This window comes from Miscanthus floridulus, chromosome 8 (genome assembly GCF_019320115.1).
Source record: "Miscanthus floridulus cultivar M001 chromosome 8, ASM1932011v1, whole genome shotgun sequence".
NCBI lineage: Eukaryota > Viridiplantae > Streptophyta > Magnoliopsida > Poales > Poaceae > Miscanthus > Miscanthus floridulus.
The window spans coordinates 73,197,574-73,216,918 of NC_089587.1; the positions used below are offsets into that span (position 1 = coordinate 73,197,574).

The 19,345-nt window shown below is 55.8% G+C and overlaps 1 protein-coding gene and 1 pseudogene across 1 annotated transcript; one reads left to right on the forward strand and one right to left on the reverse strand.

Annotated features, from left to right (window-relative positions):
- The first annotated feature begins 8,122 nt into the window (after positions 1–8,122).
- LOC136469382 (uncharacterized) lies at positions 8,123–8,425 on the forward strand. The gene has a single exon (XM_066467595.1). It carries the CDS (start codon positions 8,123–8,125, stop codon positions 8,423–8,425), a length of 303 nt encoding a protein of 100 aa, XP_066323692.1.
- Positions 8,426–12,410: 3,985 nt separating this feature from the next.
- Positions 12,411–19,345, reverse strand: part of LOC136469383 (probable L-type lectin-domain containing receptor kinase S.5) — a 59,866-nt pseudogene continuing 52,931 nt past the window's right edge.

Genomic DNA, 19,345 nt, shown 5'->3' on the forward strand with positions numbered 1-19,345 from the left:
GCAACATGAGGGTGGTAAATGACCGCAGTTGCCTCTGCCCTTTGCAGCTAACCTAGCCGGACCGCACTCAGTCGCCTCGCCCGGCCTATTTGCTCGTTCTTTGTCTCCCCGCTCTTGTTGTAGCCCTCTCCTGCCGCCGCCTTCCTCTCCCTCCTTCCTCTCCCAGCTTTCTCGATGGATTGAAGGTACGTGTGGACCGCCATTGTTGCCACCCCGCTCGTTTTATTGCACTGGTTTTGATGGGATTGTAGGTTAGGTTATGGTTTCTACCCGTGATGGTGAAATTGTCCGTCTTCCTTGCTTCGTAGGCCATTGATGTAGTGGCTTCTATTGCGGTGGAGATTGGAGACGCAATGGATTGCAGTGGTTGCCCTATTTGGTAAGTTAAACTTCAGTGCACTTCATCCTCGCTTTGATTCCGGATTGGGAAGATGCTGTGTAGTAGGATACCATCTAACAGTTTGATTTTTGTTTCTGTTCGTTATTGTGTCAGGATTGATCCTGGCAACGCTTTTAGATTAGTTGTTAAGGTTTCTAAGTATGTTGCTGATGGTGAGTACGGGCAAGTAGAAATGTCACCGCAGGAGCATGAACTATGGCTGGATAAGACTGTGTAGTTTTCTCTGTCTAAATTTTATGATGAAATGACCAGTAAGATAATCTAGGGACCTTCACAGACATTGGTTGTTTGGGTGGTTGACAGTGACAGTGAATCTGAATGGAAAGTTAGGAGGGATGAACATTTTGAGCAGCTAATAAAGGATAGATAAAATGACAGGGTAGCTGTGCTTGTAGTGGATGTAGTCAGCAAACATGCTCAAACTGTCAATGCTAGCTCTAGTATTAGGTGTGCATCTAGTGTCACTTCTGCACAAGGCAGTGCTGCTCCTAGTAATGCACAAGGCAGTGGTGCTCCTGATAATATAGAAGGCAGTGTTGTTCCTGATAATGTTGAAGGTAGTGGTGACACTTGCAGCTCTCCACTTTCATCTGTGCAAGTGGAAGAAGTAGAAGAGGTTGATTGGGCTGAGTTGACTATATTGGCAGAGCCTAATGAGGATGGAGAGGCCAAGGAAGTTGCTGATGAGGACAAAGTGTATGAGGCAATGTGTTTCAAGTCAGCAGATGAAAGAGCAGAGGAAGCAGCTAGGAAAGCTGTGTCTATCCCTACCATGATAGCCGAGATGTAGAGTGATAAGGCAGATGCAGTTGTACCAGTTGATGATCTTGTGGGTGAGCCAATGTTTGATTGGGACATGAATAATCCAGATATGTTTGTAGGGGTTTCTTACCCTTCTATGGATGATTTTAGATTAGCTGTGAGACAACATGCAATTGTCAAGGAATTTGAGTTTCACACTGCACACTCTGATACATCAAGGTTTAGGGGAAACTGTGCTTCTCTTGGATGTCCTTGGATTATTAGAGCTAGAACCCAACACGGTGGAAGTGTCAGGGTATTTTTTTATAGATTTATTTTGTTTCGTTTAAATTGTTTGGGTATTATGTTTGTCTGGTTACTTATGTTTGGCTGTTTTGTGCATGTATAGGTGCAAATAAATGAAGGGCAACATAATTGTGCATCTAGAAGCAGAGTGGTTGGTAGGATGACCTCACAAGCTTGGGTGGCAGAGAGGGCTATTCCACTACTCAAGAAGAAGTCAAGTATGGGTCCAAAGGAAGTGTAGAAGGAGCTGCAGACCAAATACAAGATTAAGATCCCCTACCAACTGTAGTGTATGGCAGACAGAGAGTAGCCAACAAGCTTTTTGGTAAGTGGGATGACTCCTTTGATTGGTTGTATAGATTTAAGGCAGAGGTAGAGATGAGGTCACCTGGTACCATAGTTGAGATAGCTACTGAAGAAGTTGATGGGAAGATTCATTTTAGTAGATTTTTTGTTGTTTCAAGGCAGCCATATATGGTTTTAGAAATAGATGTAGACCATACATTAGTATAGACTCCACAACCCTTAATGGGATGTGGAATGACCACTTGCCCTGAGCCCAAGCATTAGATGGCCATAACTAGATGTATCCTTTAGCATTTGGATTGTTTGACTCAGAAACCAATGAAAACTGAATCCGGTTCATGGAGCAGTTTAGCAAAGCAATTGGACTTATGGACAAGTTAGCAGTATGCACTGATGCTTGCAAGGGTCTTGAGGCAGCAGTGGCTCAAGTGTGGCCTCATTGTGAGAAGAGAGAGTGCTTTAGACATTTGATGGAGAATATGAAGAAATATTATAGTGGAGATATCTATGACAAAAACATGTGACCTGCAGCTAGGGCCTATACTCCTCACAAATTCAAGTATTTCTTTGACAAGGTTGTGGCAGCTAGCCCTGATGTGCTTACTTGGTTGAAAGAGCACCATAACCTACTCTGGGCCAGGAGAAAATTCAGTAGTGACATCAAATGTGACTACATCAACAATAATTTAGCTGAGTTCTAGAATGTATGGATCAAAGAGCACAAGGATCTGCCTGTGCATTGTTGGGCTGATACTATCAGAGAGAAAACAATGGTCCTATTTGCTAAGAGAAGGAAGATCTCAACTGTCTTGACTGGAGGAACTTTACCTGCTGTCATACACCAGCTCAATGCAGCTTCCAAGGGTCTAGGCCACCTCAAAGTGACCAAGGGGCATCCAGAAGAAGCAGAAGTCACAAAGATATACAAAGATGAAGAAGTGAGGAGGCATGTTGTGTATCTTACAAAGCATATTTGCACCTGTAGAGAATGGCAAGTAACTGGAAAGACATGCCCACATGCACTGGCTGTCATCACCACTATGAGGCATCCCCAAATGGACCTATATGTGGACAGATACTATTCTGTTAAGAAGTTTTAGGCTGCCTACCATGGTATTATCCTAAACATCACTGGCAGGAACCAATGGCCTAAGGTTGACAAGGGTTTCAAGTTGTTGCCACCACTGTCCAAGAAGAAAAAACTACCAGGCAGATTGAAGAAGAGCAGGTACCTATCTCCAACTGAAAGAACTGGAAAAAGAACTAGGCAGGTAAAATGTACTAGCTGTGGTGAGTATGACCATAGAACTAGTAGTTGGAGGTGTGCACTGGTAGGGACAAAGAAAAGGTAAATACTAAACTGTTATCTTATTTCAACAAATAAGCAACAACTAACCTAACTATGGTGTTTATTTATAGGAAGAGGACCAAGAAGATAGCACCTAGACCAGGAAGAAAGAAGGCCAAGAAGGACTAGCCACCAATAGACCAAGGAACACCGAGGACAAGAGCAGCAGTGGCTAGAGAGGCAGCTGCAAAGGTAGCAAGAGAGGCTGCAGAAGCAGCAGATAAGGCTACTGTTGCAGTAGAAGCAGCAGAACAAGCAGAGAGGCATATCCTAGATGCGCCACCACTGGAGAGAACTCCACCATCAAGCCCAAGAACACCTCCAAGGTATGATACAACCTTTACAATTCTATGCTTGCTAAAGAATGCAACCCTAAACTCCTGGATGTTTGAACACAGGAACACCTACCTTGATTTGCAAGTTGTAATCTAGATTCAAGACATGCCTGCTGATGGTGCTCCAAGGAAGATGACACCAAGGAGGAAGCAGCTGGCATCCAAGGTCAAGAAGAGTACAGGAAAGAAGACTCCAGCAAAGAAGGGGAAGAAAAAGTGAAACTTGTAGTGAACCTTTTGTGTGATTGTCGGATACCAGAAAAAGGGGTGCCCCAGGCAAAGACCGAAAAACTGCTTAGACCCTAAAAAGCAAGAACCAGTAGAACAAACAAGGCCTCAGAAGAGGTACCAAATCTCCGATTTGTCCGAGGCCCCCCTCGCCGAGGCCTCAGAAGAGGTGCTGAATCTCTGATTCGCCCGAGGCTCCCTCGCCGAGGCCCCTTCGCCGAGGCCTCGGAGGAAGCAACGAATCTCCGATTCACCCGAGGCCGGCTTGGCACCAGCTCCGCGACCGTCGCTTTGACCAAACTGCTCTGGCTGAACATCACATTCAATCAAAGCGCTCAACTACTTCGACAACCGCACGACGGCACAGTACAGTGAAGTGACTGGCTGCACGTCGGTCGTGTCAACACCCTGCCACCTGCAACAGGACGGAGCAGGGGTTACCGACCACTGTGTTGCCTAAACTCCTGCACCAAGGATAACGCGACATGGGGAGTCAGGGCTGGGTCCCTGTAACCTTGGAATCAGCACACCAACCGCTCCATCTCGCCCGAGACCCCTCGGCAGGGCCTCGGACTCACTGATCTCGCTCCGTCTCGCCCGAGACCCTCCAGAGGGGCCTCGGACAAGCCGTCTGTGCTCCGCCTCGCCCGAGACCGGGCTCATCCCACAACCTCGTCGTCTCCGCCTCAAACGTCACTCTGGCAAGTTGTCGCATCCAATTAATGCGCCCAGCTGCACACACTACGAAGCCATGATCGGCAGTGCACTACTACAGGAGCGACGGGACAACGGTCAAATCTCTTTTTACCATCCCTTGCTGACAATACAGGTACCATACCCTGCAGACACACGTCCCACGCTGTTCTACCTAAATCAACCACGATGATGACCGCCGAGACCCCCGCATCGTCGCTCCTAAAGGCCTCTGCACAGCGGGCCTCGGCACGTCCAGCCACAAACACCTGCCAGGCCTCGACGCGCCACCAAGTCAAAAATTCATAAGGCATGGCATGTCACCTACAGCGGAGGCCATGCTGACTAGACGTCAACGAGGACCCCTACAACTTCAACAGCCTCAAGCATGGCCGGCACGACGCACCAGTGATCAAGTTCCAATGGCTATTCCTGACACTGCGCTGCTACAGGAATAGGCCACAGTACTAGATCTTCCTTCCTCGCTAAGGCTCCACATGTAGCTCTCTCATGTACTCCTGGCTCCCTCCTTGCGGCTATAAAAGGGGGCAGCTAGGGCCGTTTCTGGGCCCGAAGGGGGAGACGCACACACACTCCGACGCAGGGAGAACACGGAGAAGAACACCTTGTAACATACACATGCACACATCCCGGCCGCCTGAGAGCAACATCTCAAGCAGCCCACACGACACCGCTCCGAGACTTGGGATCAGCTCCCTCTCTCACCCAGCTTGTAACCCCCTACTACAAGCACCTCGGTGCAAGGAATACAAGATCGATCTCTCAGATTGGACATAGGGCATCGATTGCCCGAACCAGTATAAACCTTATGTCTCTTTGCATCACCATTCGGGATTAGGGGCACGTAGTTCATATTTACTGGTTGGTTGAGGACCCCCCGGTCCAAAACACTGACAGTTGGCGCGCTAGGTAGGGGACGCTGCGTGTCAGCTTCGTCATCCTAGTAGATTCCAGATGGCAGATCCCGTGCGACCGCTGTGTCTTGGGATGATCGTCTGGTTCGAGAGCCTAGAGTTCATGTCTCTAGGGCATGAGTACAACCTGGTACTCCTCTCACCAAGAGCACCGTCGACCGACGACGACGTCACGCACCGGCAGCCCACGCGCGAACGGCGCCCGGGCCGCCGCTCCGGTCAAGCTCATCGGGCACGACGTGAGCAGGGCCACCCCGACGCCATGCGAGTTCAGGGCAACGCTCCGCACTCTGCCGATGTCCCACGCCCGGCTGTTGGTGCAGAGTCCCTGCACGGGGACCTATCCGGACTAAGCCTCGACGGGGGGGAGACACCGGTGGCGCACGGCATCACCCCATCATCAGGCTCTATCCTGTCTCCTCCCGAGGAGCCAGCTCTAGCGGAGCAGGGCCCGGCGACGGCACCGTCCCCGTACCCTTTCAGGCTGACCAATTCCGCCACCTCCTACGCCACCGCTCTTGTTTCCATTCATCAATGTCATGCCTTTGACCCCATTGCCACAACTCCGATCCACGCCCACACTGACTCCTCGGAGGAGGACGAAGCGTGGGTCAGAGTAGACTTCACCGGGCTTCGCGGCCCCGAGGCGATGCGCCGCTTCATGATCGCAAGCGACTACTGCTTCGGCTACTCCGACTCCGATGATGAGGACGCTCACGACCCGACTCGTGAGTGTTTCCAAATCAAGCTCGGAATGCCAAGCACGGGCAACGAAGGTGGGGCGGCAGCCGATGCCATGCCGCCACGCAGAGGGTCCCCGCCAGCGGGCGTCCCCACCCCCGATGAACTTCGACGCCTAGACCTGGAGCAGCTCCATGAGCTTCAGGCCAAGGTCGAGCAAGACCAACTCCTCCTGCAGTAGCTCCGAGCCACCCTCGAGCAAGAGCAGCAGGGTCGCGGTGATGGCCGAGTGGCCCGACGGAGGGCTCATGACGTCCACCACCGCATCATTAACGACGAAGAGAGTGAGCAGCCCCTAGTCTTCCACCGCGCTAGCCAGAACGTCGCGGCAGCGGCAATGCTAGTAAGAGCGATGCCCGAGCCCTCTACAACAGAGGGACGACGGGTCCGCGGCGAGCTCCAGGAGCTTCTTGAGACCGCCGCGGTACAGCAAGCCGAAAGCTCCGCATCTCGATGGCACGGGGACACCCCAAAATGGCCCTCGGTGCACGACCGTCTCAGGGCTCCCTCGGTTCACGACCGTCTTAGGGGTCCCTCGATTCACGACCGCCTCGACTTCCACCGCGAGGCGCAAGATGATCACAATGAGGTCAAAAGGCAACGTCGCCACGACCACGATGGGGCCACTCGAGACTACCAGGTGCACCGGGGTGGCCGCTACGACAGTGGGGAGGACCGCAGTCCTTCTCCCGGGCCACCTGGCCCTCGGGTCTTCAGCAAGGCCATCCGCAGTGCCCGCTTCCTAGCCCGGTTTCGACAACCGGCCAACCTCTCGAGGTACAGTGGCGAGACCAACCCAGAACTGTGGCTGGCCGACTACCGCCTGGCGTGTCAGCTAGGTGGCACGGACGATGACCTGCTCATCATTCACAACCTTCCCTTGTTCCTGTCAAACTCAGCGCGAGCCTGGCTCGAACACCTTCCCCCCATGCAGATCCACAACTGGCGAGACTTGGTAAAGGTCTTCGTCAGGAATTTCCAGGGCACGTACACACGCCCCGGGAATTCCTGGGACCTAAAAAGTTGTCGCCAGAAGCCAGATGAGTCTCTCCAAGACTTTATCCGGCGATTCTCCAAACAATGCACCGAGCTACATAGCATCGGCGACTCGGAGATTGTCCAGGCATTCCTCTCTGGCACCACCTGCCAAGACCTAGTCCGGGAGTTGGGCCGGAGCGTGCCAACCACGGCATCGGCACTCCTCGACATCGCCACCAGTTTCGCCTCTGGCGAAGAGGCCGTTGGGGCCATCTTCCCCAACAACAATGCCAAAGGGAAGCAGAGCGACGAGACCCCCGAGGCCTCGACATCTCGCCCCACCCAGAAAAAGAAAAAAGGTCGTCAGGGAAGGTGGGAGGCCCTCGAGGCCGGTCTTGTCGCGGCCGCGGACTGCAAGAACCCCCGAGGCCCAGGGCTCTTTGACGACATGCTCAAGAAGCCCTGCCCTTACCATCAGGGCCCGGTGAAGCACACCCTCGAGGAGTGCACCATGCTCCGATGTTACTATGCCAAGCTCAAACTCCCCAACAACGATGCTAGGAAAAGGGGCACAGGCGACAGGGAAGACGACAAGGACGATGGGTTCCCCAAGGTTCAAAATGCCTTCATGATCTTCGGCGGACCTTCAGCGTGCCTCACGGCGCGTCAGCGAAAGAAGGAACGCCGAGAGGTCTTCTTGGTTGAGGTAGCCACCCCCTAGTACCTCCACTGGTCTCGGGAAGCAATCACCTTCGACCGAAAGGACCACCCCGATTATGTCCCGAACCCCGGGTGGTACCCACTTGTCGTCGACCCAATCATCAGCAACACCCGGCTTACCAAGGTGCTGATGGATGGAGGCAGCGGCCTCAACATCCTCTATGCCAACACCTTAGAACTCCTAGAGCTCGACCAGTCATGGCTCCAAGGCAACACCACGCCCTTCCACGGCATCGTGCTAGGGAAGCGCACATGACCCCTCGGACGCATCGACTTGACCGTCTGCTTCGGCACCCCATCCAACTACCGCAAGGAGGTTCTCACCTTTGAGGTGGTTGGGTTCAAAGGAACATACCATGACATTTTGGGGCGCCCGTGCTATGCCAAGTTCATGGCGATCCCCAACTACACCTACCTCAAGCTCAAGATGCCAGGCCCAAACGGCGTCATCACCGTTGGGTCCACGTATGAGCATGCATACGACTGCGATGTTGAATGTGTCGAGTACGCCGAGGCTGTCATTGAGGGCGAGGCCCTCATCGTCAACCTCGACCAGCTCGGCAGTGAAGCACCCCACTCTAAGCGTCGAGCCGGGACATTCGAGCCAGCAGAAGCCGTCAAGCTCGTCCTGGTCGACCCCACCTGCTCCAGCGACCGAGCACTAAGGATCAGCGCCACCCTCGACAACAAATAGGAGGCCGTGCTCGTCGACTTTCTCCGCGTAAACATTGATATTTTCGCGTGGAGCCCCTCGGACATGCCGGGCATACTGAGGGAGGTCGTCGAGCACGCCTTGAACATTCGGGCCGGCTCCAGACCGGTGAAACAGCGCCTGCGCTGATTCAACGAGGAAAAGCACAGGGCCATCGGCGAGGAGGTACAGAAACTTTTGGCGGCCAGATTCATCAAGGAAGTGTCCCACCCAGAGTGGTTAGCTAATCCTGTATTAGTTAAAAAGAAAAATGGAAAGTGGAGGATGTGTGTAGACTACACCGGTCTAAACAAGGCATGCCCAAAAGTTCTGTTTCCATTGCCTCGAATCGACCAAATCATCGACTCCACCACGGGATGCGAAACCCTGTCTTTCCTTGATGCGTATTCCAGTTACCATCAGATCAAGATGAAGGAGTCCGACCAGCTCGCGACTTCTTTCATCACCCCATTTGGCCTATACTACTATACGACTATGCCATTCGGCCTCAGAAACGTAGGGGCCACGTACCAGCGGTGCATGACCCAGGCCTTTGGTGAGCACATCGGATGAACCGTCGAGGCCTACGTGGACGACATCGTAGTCAAGTCTAGGCAGGCCGGCGACCTCATCAAGGACCTAGAGATAGCCTTCGAATGCCTCAGGGAAAATGGCATCAAGCTCAACCCCGAGAAGTGCGTCTTTGGGGTCCCCCGAGGCATGCTCTTGGGGTTCATAGTCTCGGAACGTGGCATCGAGGCTAACCCAGAGAAGGTCTTGGCCATGACCAGCATGGGACCGATCCGGGACATCAAGGGAGTGTAGAGGGTTATGGGATGCCTTGCGGCCCTGAGTCGCTTCATCTCACGCCTTGGCGAAAAAGGTCTGCCTCTATACCGCCTCTTGAGAAAATCCGAACGCTTTTCCTAGACCCCCGAGGCCGAAGAATCCCTCACAAAACTCAAGGCACTGCTCACCAATCCTCCCGTCCTAGTGCCACTAACTAAAGGCGAGGCACTCTTACTCTACGCCGCCGCAACGACCCAAGTGGTCAGCGTGGCCGTGGTGGTCGAGAGGCAGGAAGAAGGGCACGCTCTACCCATCCAACGGCCTGTTTACTTCATCAGCGAGGTGCTCTCCGAGACCAAGAGGCGCTACCCCCACATCTAGAAGCTAATCTACGCCATAATCTTGGCTCGACGCAAGCTGCGTCACTACTTCGAGTCCCACCCGGTTACCGTGGTGACATCTTTTCCCTTGGGAGAGATAGTCCATAACCGGGAGGCCTCGGGTAGGATTGCCAAATGGGCCATAGAACTCATGGGGGAAGCCCTATCTTTCGCACCTCGAAAAGCCATTAAGTCTCAGGTCTTGGCCGATTTTGTGGCAGAATGGACCGATACCCTGCTACCACCCACTCAAGCCCAGGCAGAATACTGGACCATGTACATCGACGGGTCTCTGATGAAGACCGAGGCAGGTGTGGGTCTACTCTTCATCTCACCCCTCGGAGTACATATGCGCTACGTAATCTGACTCTACTTCGCCGCTTCCAACAATGTGGCCGAATACGAGGCCCTCGTCAATGGCCTGCAGATTGCCATTGAACTTGGAGCACGACGTCTTGACGTTCGAGGAGATTCGCAGCTCGTCATCAACCAAGTGGTGAAGGAGTCAAACTGCCATGACCTCAAGATGGAGGCATACTGCACGATGGTACGCAACCTAGAGGACAAGTTCGATGGCCTCAAACCCAACCACGTTGCATGAAAGTTCAACGAGGCCACGGACGAGCTGGCAAAGATGGCGTCGGCATGGACTCCGGTCCCCCAAACGTCTTCGCTAGAGACCTGCACAAGTCATCCGTCAACTACGTCTCAACGGTAGAGGTAGGCCCCCTGGCCGAGCCCACCGCAGGGCTCGGGGCCCCCTCTGTTGCTGAGACCTCTACTGCCGAGCCCGAGGCCATGGCAATCGATGCGGAACCTCCTAAGGGTGACCAAGGCTCGGACTGGCGAGTCCCATTCCTTCATCGCCTCGTTCAAGGAGAGCTTCCTGCTGACAGGACCGAGGCCCAACGGCTTGCGCGATGAGCCAAGTCCTACATCCTCTACAACAGCGAGTTGTATAGGCGTAGCTCATCTGGCATTCTCCAACGATGCATCACCACCGAGGCTGGCCAATCCCTACTTTGGGACTTGCATGCGGGAGCCTGTGGGCACCACGCGGCGCCTCGGGCGCTTATGGGAAACGCCTTCCACCAAGGTTTCTACTGGCCAACAGCGGTGGCCGATGCCACGAAGCTAGTACGCTCCTACGAGGGATGCCAGTACTATGCTCGACAGACGCACCTCCCGGCCCAAGCCCTCCAAACCATCCCCATCACGTGGCCATTCGCCGTATGGGGGCTGGACATGGTTGGGCCTCTGCAGAAGGCACCCAGGGGCTATACCCACCTGCTGGTAGCCATCGATAAATTCTCCAAATGGATCGAGGCTCGTCCAATTACCCAAATCAAATCCGAGCAAGCAGTGCTGTTCTTTACGGATATCATCCACAGGTTCGGAATCCCAAATATCATCATCACCGACAATGGGACGCAATTCACCAGCCACAAATTCCTGACGTTCTACGATGACCACCACATCTGTGTGGCCTAGTCGGCCGTAGGACATCCTAGGACAAACGGCTAAGTAGAACGTGCAAACGGCATGATCCTACAAGGTCTCAAACCTAGAATATACAACCAGTTGAAGAAATTCAGCAAGAAATGCTTTGCCGAACTCCCATCGGTCATTTGGAGCCTAAGGAATACACCAAGCCGAGCCACGGGATTCACACCATTCTTCCTAGTCTATGGTGCCGAGGCTATCCTCTCCACCGACTTGGAGTATGGTTCCCTGAGGCTATAGGCCTACAGCGAGCAAAGCAGTCGCACTACCCGTGAGGACGCCCTCGACCAACTGGAGGAAGCCCGAGACGTCGCACTACTACACTCGGCTAAATACCAGCAAGCCCTACAGCACTACCAAGCTCGGTGCATTCGGGGCCAAGACCTGAAGGTGGGCGACCTGGTGCTAAGGCTAAGGCAGAGCAGTAAGGGCCGCCACAAGCTGACCCCGCCATGGGAAGGACCGTACATCATCGCCCAAGTACTGAAGCCCAGAACCTACAAGCTAGCCAATGAGAAGGGCGAAATCTTCACCAACGCTTGGAACATAGAACAGCTACATCGTTTCTACCCTTAAATTTCCAAATGTTGTTCACATTGTTTCTCGAAATACAATAAAGAAGCGTTCTTTAGTTGTTATAGTCTTTCGAGGAACCCCCTTATAGACAAGTCGATTGTATGGAACCTAAGGACCGAAAGCTTGCCCCAAAGGAAAAAGGCCAGCCGAGCCGTGAGAACGGCCTGCGCCCCCGGGCCATGGCAGCTCCCTCACCACCTTTTCACCCAAGGGATAGCTTAAGCTCCGAGGAAGTTCTTTGCAAAAAGCTGTCTATCGATAGGGGCTCGACGTCACTCTAACGCTATAAGGGAGACTCGGCTCTGCCTCTGCAAAGCCGAGCCTCCCTCGGGGGCTATAAGGGGGAACCCCCCCCCCTAAGTCCTAGGCACCGTCTTTTAACCATCTTTCAAAAATTTCTACGTCAAACTCTCTCGTGCCCCGACAGGACCATCGCAAAAAACCTAAGGACCAAAAGCTTGTCTCAGGGCCAAAGGGCCGGTCGAGCTGCGAGAACGGCCTACGCCTCTGGGCTATGGCAACTCCCTCGCCACCCTTCGCCAAGGAACGGCTTATGCTCCGAAGAAGTTCTTTGTGTGTGTCCACGAACGAGACAGAGGGTACAGGCTCGGAAATAGAACAGAAAACGGTTAAAAAATGCACACACGCAAGTACTTCAAAGGCCTCGACGACCACAAAACGTCATGATATGATGACTAACCCAATCCGGTTACATGACCACTTTTGGACCAGGTCAAACCTCAAGGACCGGCGCCTGGCGTGGGAGGGACCACCTCTTCTTCAAATAAATGGGCGAGCGCCGTGCCAGGCTCCTTAGCCGCCTCCATCAGCTTCACGACCTCTGCATCGGCCTCCTCGTCATCTTCTAGCAATATATAGCCATCGCTGACAGCCTTGAGGTTGACGGCGTAGTGCGAAGAGACAACGGCTAGGGCGCGCTTGACACCCGTGTGCAACGCCTCCCGGAGTCGCTTGTCGACGCGGCCACTCAACGTAGTCAGGTGGCTCCCAAGGGAGCCGGCTGATTTGACCCCCTCAGCCTCCAGAGCCTCACAGGCGGCACGGGTGGCACTGCGCAGCGCCTCGTGCTCCCAGACCTCAGCGTCCAGCACCACTTGCATTGCGACGGAGGCCTCGGTCGCCCGAGAGAACTCTATCTCCAAATCTATGACACAACAAAGAGTCAGGAGTCAAACGCAAACCAGAGCAAAGGGAACAAGGGGCGCGGCTCGGTAGAACTTACCCTCAGCTTTCTTCTTCCAGTCTAAAGCCTCGACTCGAGAGGCCTCGACCGCCTTGGTAGCCTCTGCCAAAGCGACTTTCGTCAGCCGGTGTTCGCTCTGCTCGGCGCCCAGCTGCCCGACGGTGGCCTTGGCAGAGGCCGTCGCTTCTTGGGCCTAGGACCTAAAGGAGTCCCTCTCCTCCTCTAGCTCCTTGATCTTCACCACCAAGGGGGTAGACTACTCCTTAGCCATGGCCACCTCGACCTGAAGGTCAGCACAGCGAAGGCGGAGGTCCTCCACTTCCGCACTTCGCGCTGACAAGAGCCCCTGGGCATCGGCAAGCAGGCCCTTCAGCCGCCGGAGCTGGTCCTAGATGTCCCTCTCCCTTCATAGGAACACCGATTTCCCAAGGGACCGGGTCTCGAGCTCCTGAAAAGGCAAAAACGCACGTCAAATGCTGCGACGGGGCTCAGAGAGAAAACAACGCGGCACGAGAGAGGAAAGTACTTACCTGGGTAACACCAGGCAAGTCCCCCTCCATAATAGACATCGCTGTCTGCAGCGACCGCACCGCTAGTTGGCGGTACTGCTTGAGGGTGTCCCATCGCCCCCCCTCCGCAACATCTTCAAGGGCGAACACGGGCTCCCCCTCAGGGTCGGCCCGGTCCCGCCAGAAAACACGCGGGAAGTTCCACCCGCGGGGCTCAGGTCGGACCCGGACAAGGACCGAACTCCCCTCTGCGGGAGCCGGAACTGGCTGCTCCGTGGTACCAGCCGCCTCGACGTCCGCTGCCTCCTTCCCATGGGAGGAATCATCAGATGAGATCGACTGAACTAGGGGCAGTGCCAAAATTTGCCTCGTCTCCGCCCGATCCACCGCCTCGGCCTCGACGGAACCGGGCACCCTAGCCTCTGCCATCTCCACCTCGACGACCCCCGCATCTAGCGCCATGGCCTTGGAGGTCTGGGGAGCTTTGGCCTTGCCCTCGATGGCCTCGGTAGGGGCGGCTGCCTCGGCCTCGTTCTCCCCAGGACCCACGACACCGCAGGGCGTGGGCTCCTCCTCCCCCACTCGTTCCGTGGCTGCCTCGGCGCCCTGATGTTGGGTAGCCGGTTCCTCTAGGATGGCTTTGCCTGATGCTGCGCCACCCTGCGTGCCAGCCTACGCCCCCTCAGCCTGATGGGCGGTGGAGCTGATGTTCACCTTGAGTGCCTTATGGGGCGCCAAGGCAGGTTCCTCCACCCGACGCTTCAGGCTGCACGCAACGACACTCCCAAGATCAGCGTACAACCAAGGGGCAAGCAGGGAATGCTGCGAACTCCGCCAAAATACACTTACCGCGAACGGGGACACAACCGCTTGTGTACGACCTCCCTCCTCTTCAACGGCGGCGATGGCGGCGGTGGCACGGCCTCTGCATCCACCGGTACCGGCTGGTCACCGCCGGACCCTGGCACCCCCTCAATCACCCGCGGAGACGGTTGAGGAGCCCTCGCTGTCGCTCGCTCTACCTCCGCCACCGAGCTCACCGGGCTGACAGCCCGCTTCCCCAATGCCCACGCCTTGGGCGTATCGTCCTCGACGACAAGACGAACGTCTCCTAGAGACACCCCGGGTGCCACCTCCCTAACGTCGGGGAGGTAGTCCAGGGTACCCTTCCCCACCTCGCTCTCGTCGTCATCGCCCGAGGATTCCGACGACGACGGCGTCAGCGAGGACTCCACCGGGAGACCCTCAAGCTTTTGACGCCGGCGACGCTCGTCCAGCTTTTCACGCTCGAGGATCTTCCTCGTGCGCTTTGCCTCCTCGGCATCCTTCCGCTTCTTTTGCGCCTCGGCACGCGCCCGGTTCACCGCCCGTCGAACCGCGTCCTCAGGAACAGGCGGCGAGGAGGCTCACACGTCTCTCATCCCCTGCAGGAACGACGGAATAAGGCGACGGACAAGAAAGGAAAGGAGCAAGAAGGCCATGAAGGCCTTGGCAATGGCCAACTTACCAGTGGGATGTACCCTCGCGACGGGCGCATCGAGAAAGGCATCAAATCATTAAGCTTCACCTTCCCATCCACCGCCTCTCTCACCCGACGCAGGGTCTCGTCGTCCGAGATGGTGAAGGCGGACATCTTGATACCTTCGATCGGATCCCTCGGGGTCATCTCAAACAGGTGCCGTCGTCGAGCCATCAGCGGCAGCACCCTCCGGCGATGAAAAGCCGCCACGACCACAGCCGCCGTAAGCCCGCAGTCACGCAGCTTCCCCAGGGCCCTTAGGAGCAGTTCTAGCTTAGGCTGGTCGACCTTGACGACGCCGTAACCCCATTTCTCTGGCTGACTCTCCACGACCCGCCCAGTATAGGGCGGAAACTCGCCACCATCATTACGGAGGTAGAACCATCCGTTATGCCAGCCACGGTTGGACGATGCGAGCTGAGCCGGGATATAAAGGGACTGCCGATCTTGGCGCACTTGGAGAGTGCAGCCGCCGGCCCTTGACGCCTTTCGAGCGCCCTTCACGCCCGCCGGCTTGGAGGTGAAAACCGCCCAAAACAAGTGGAGCCACAGCTCCCAGTGGGGAGCGATCCCCATATACCCCTCGCAGACGGCGACGAAGATGGTCGCCTGTGCGATGGAATTGGGGCTGAAGTTGTGAAGCTCCACACCGTAGTAGTGCGGAAGTGCCCGCATGAACTGGTCCACCGGCGAGCCGAGGCCTCGCTCGTGGAAAACGACGAAGCTCACCACGTAGCCGTCACACGGCCTCGGCTCCGACTCGCTCCCTAGAGCAATCCACTCCGGCCTATCGGGGTTGGTGATCGGGCGAAAAAGACCAACGTTGACGAGCGCCTACAGCATCTCCACCGACGCGTCGGAGCGACCCCAAGGATCCACCTAGAGGATTCTGACGCCCGCCATCGGCACAGTGGAGAGCACAACTGCAACGGTAAGATGAACCCTCGACCACTCGCTCCCTCTTTCTCTCTTTTCCCCTCTCCCCACTTCTTCTCGGCGCTCTCCTCTACTCTTAGCAAGAGCTCGAAGGCGGAGAAAGCGATTGCGGGTGAAAAAGGTAAGGAGAGGCGGAGCCACGGCTCGTCGCGTATTTATAGGGGAGAGGGCGAACGGCGAACGGTGAAATCGGAAACGGGTGAGCGACGAAATCGGTGTTGTTATTTTCTAGATCTAGCGCAATCAATGCAGATTCGGTAAAACTGCCCACACATTCGCTTTTTGCTAACTGCATGAAGTAACGTCCCGCCCGCAGACGGCGCAACAGTGTCTATCCGCAGCAACGGCAGGCGCCTTTTTCGCCCCCTGAGAAACCACCGTGAAGGGCGCGCCTGCCATTGTCAGCCGATGGAGAGGGAATATCCCCCACGCGATTCCCTCCAGACTAAGGAACTGGGCACCGAGCCCATTATGGTCCAGAGGTTCGAAGGCTGGGCCCCCGAGGGTCTCGACAGCCGCCTCAGGACGACAGAGTCAGGGACAACTATGGGCGAGCCCGTACATGGCCGAGGCCCAGGCAAGCGATTGCCTGGGATGCCCTATGTCGTGTTCGAGACCAGCAAGAGTTCTCTAAAGGGGATCCCATCGTAGGGAGGCACCAAGCCCCTAGGGCCAATCGAACGGCTCTGGCACCCGCTAGAGAAGCCCTCTGGTACCATTTTTGGAGTGCGTCTCTGGATCACTAGCCGACCCCTATCAAATGGGGCATGGGCCTCCACTCGGACTTACCCGATAATAGCTCACCGGAAGTGTTGCCGCTCGCACCCACCAAGGGTAGCCTGGTATATTCCACCCCTCCTTCCGAGCGAAAAGGAAGCGTGAGGGTCATATAAAAAGCGAAGGGAACTCCTGATCGCCCTCTCGCTCCGCGTAGAGGCTTGGGGGCTCTTCCTGCAACTTTACCAAGACCCAGCGACCTAGGCTCGCACACGAGGGCTCAGCAAACAACCCCTCCTTCTGAACGAAAATGATGCACGAGGGTCATACAAAAAGCCAGGGGAACTCCTGACCGCCCTCTCGCTCCGTGCGGAGGCTCGGGGGCTCTTCCTGAAACTTGCCGAGACCCAGCGAACTAGGCTCGCACGTGAGGGCTCGGCAAACAACCCCTCCTTCCAAACGAAAAGGATGCGCGAGGGTCATACAAAAAGCTAGGGGAACTCCTGACCGCCCTCTCGCTCCGTGCGGAGGCTCAGGAGCTCTTCCTGCAACCTTGCTGAGACCTAGCGACCTAGGCTCGCACGCGAGGGCTCGGCAAACAACCCCTCCTTCTGAACGAAAAGGACGCGCGAGGGTCGCATAGGAAGCCAGGGGAACTCCTGACCGCCCTCTCGCTCTGTGCGGAGGCTCGGGGGCTCGTCCTGCACCCAAAAACAGAAACGAGTTACCCAAGCTCACACCCCAAGGGTCGGAAAAACGCGACGAAAAATGGCACCAAGCCCATTATGGTCCAGAGGTTCGAAGGCTGGGCCCCTGAGGGTCTCGACAGCCGCCCCAGGACGACAGAGTTAGGGACGACTATGGGTGAGCCCGTACATTGCCGAGGCCCAGGCAAGCGATTACCTGGGATGCCCTATGTCGTGTCCAAGATCAGTAGGAGTTCTCTAAAGGGGATCCCATCATAGGGAGGCACCGAGCCCCTAGGGCCAATCGAACGGCCCTGGCACCCGCTAGAGAAGCCCTCTGGTACTATTTTTGGAGTGCGTCTCTGGATCACTAGCCGACCCCTATCGAATGGGGCATGGGCCTCCACTCAGACTTACCCGATAACAGCTCACCGGAAGTGTCGCCGCTCACACCCACCAAGGGTAGCCTGGCATATTCCACCCCTCCTTCCGAGTGAAAAAGAAGCGCGAGGGTCGTATAAAAAGCTAGGGGAACTCCTGATCGCCCTCTCGCTCCGCGCAGAGGCTCGGGGGCTCTTCTTGCAACTTTGCCGAGACCCAGTGACCTAGGCTCGCACACGAGGGCATGGCAAACAACCCCTCCTTCCAAACGAAAAGGATGCACGAGGGTCGTACAAAAAGCTAGGGGAACTCCTGACCGCCCTCTCGCTCCGTGCGGAGGCTCAGGGGCTCTTCCTGCAACCTTGCCGAGACCCAGCGACCTAGGCTCACACGCGAGGGCTCGGCAGGCTTGGGGACTCCTTCGCCCCAAACAAAAAACTAACGACTTGAACTCACCCTCATGGGTCTGGCAAGCACGACAGAGCACCTTGCTCGATGAAGAAAAAAGCCCCTAGTGGAATGAACTCACCCCTCCAGGGCCTCGGGGGCTACACCCGATGGGTGCGCTCGCGCGCACCCACCGGAATCACGAGTACAAAACAAACCTGACAAAAGCCACTGAGAAACAAAATCTCAAAAAAACCTCAGGGAGAGTGCCTCACACTCCCACCCGAGGCTCGGGGGCTACTGTCGGATACCAGAAAAAGGGGTGCCCCAGGCAAAGACCGAAAAACTGCTTAGACCCTAAAAAGCAAGAACCAGTAGAACAAACAAGGCCTCAGAAGAGGTACCAAATCTCCGATTCGCCCGAGGCCCCCCTCGCCGAGGCCTCAGAAGAGGTGCCGAATCTCCAATTCGCCCGAGGCTCCCACGCTGAGGCCCCTTCGCCGAGGCCTCGGAGGAAGCAACGAATCTCCGATTCACCCGAGGCCGGCTCGGCACTAGCTCTGCGACCGTCGCTTTGACCAAACTGCTCTAGCTGAACATCACATTCAATCAAAGCGCTCAACTACTTCGATAACCGCACGACGGCACAGTACAACGAAGTGACTGGCTGCACGTCGGTCGTGTCAACACCCTACCACCTACGACGGGACGGAGCAGGGGTTACCGACCACTATGCTGCCTAAACTCCTGCACCAAGGATAACGCGACATGGGGAGTCAGGGCTGGGTCCCTATAACCTTGGAATCAGCGCACCAACCGCTCCATCTCGCCCGAGACCCCTCGGCAGGGCCTCGGACTCACTGATCTCGCTCTGTCTCACCTGAGACCCTCCTGAGGGGCCTCGGACAAGCCATCCGTGCTCCGCCTCGCCCAAGACCGGGCTCGTCCCACAACCTCATCGTCTCTGCCTCAAACGTCACTCTGGCAAGTTGTCGCATCCAATTAATGCGCCCAGCTGCACACACTACGAAGCCATGATCGGCAGTGCACTACTACAGGAGCGACGGGACAACAGTCAAATCTCTTTTTACCGTCCCTTGCTGACAATACAGGTACCATACCCTGTAGACGCACGTCCCACGTTGTTCTACCTAAATCAACCACGATGATGACCGCCGAGACCCCTGCATCGTCACTCCTAAAGGCCTCTGCACAGCGGGCCTCGGCACGTCCAGCCACAAACACCTGCCAGGCCTTGGTGCACCACCAAGTCAAAAATTCATAAGGCACGACATGTCACCTACAGCGGAGGCCATGCTGACTAGACGTCAACGAG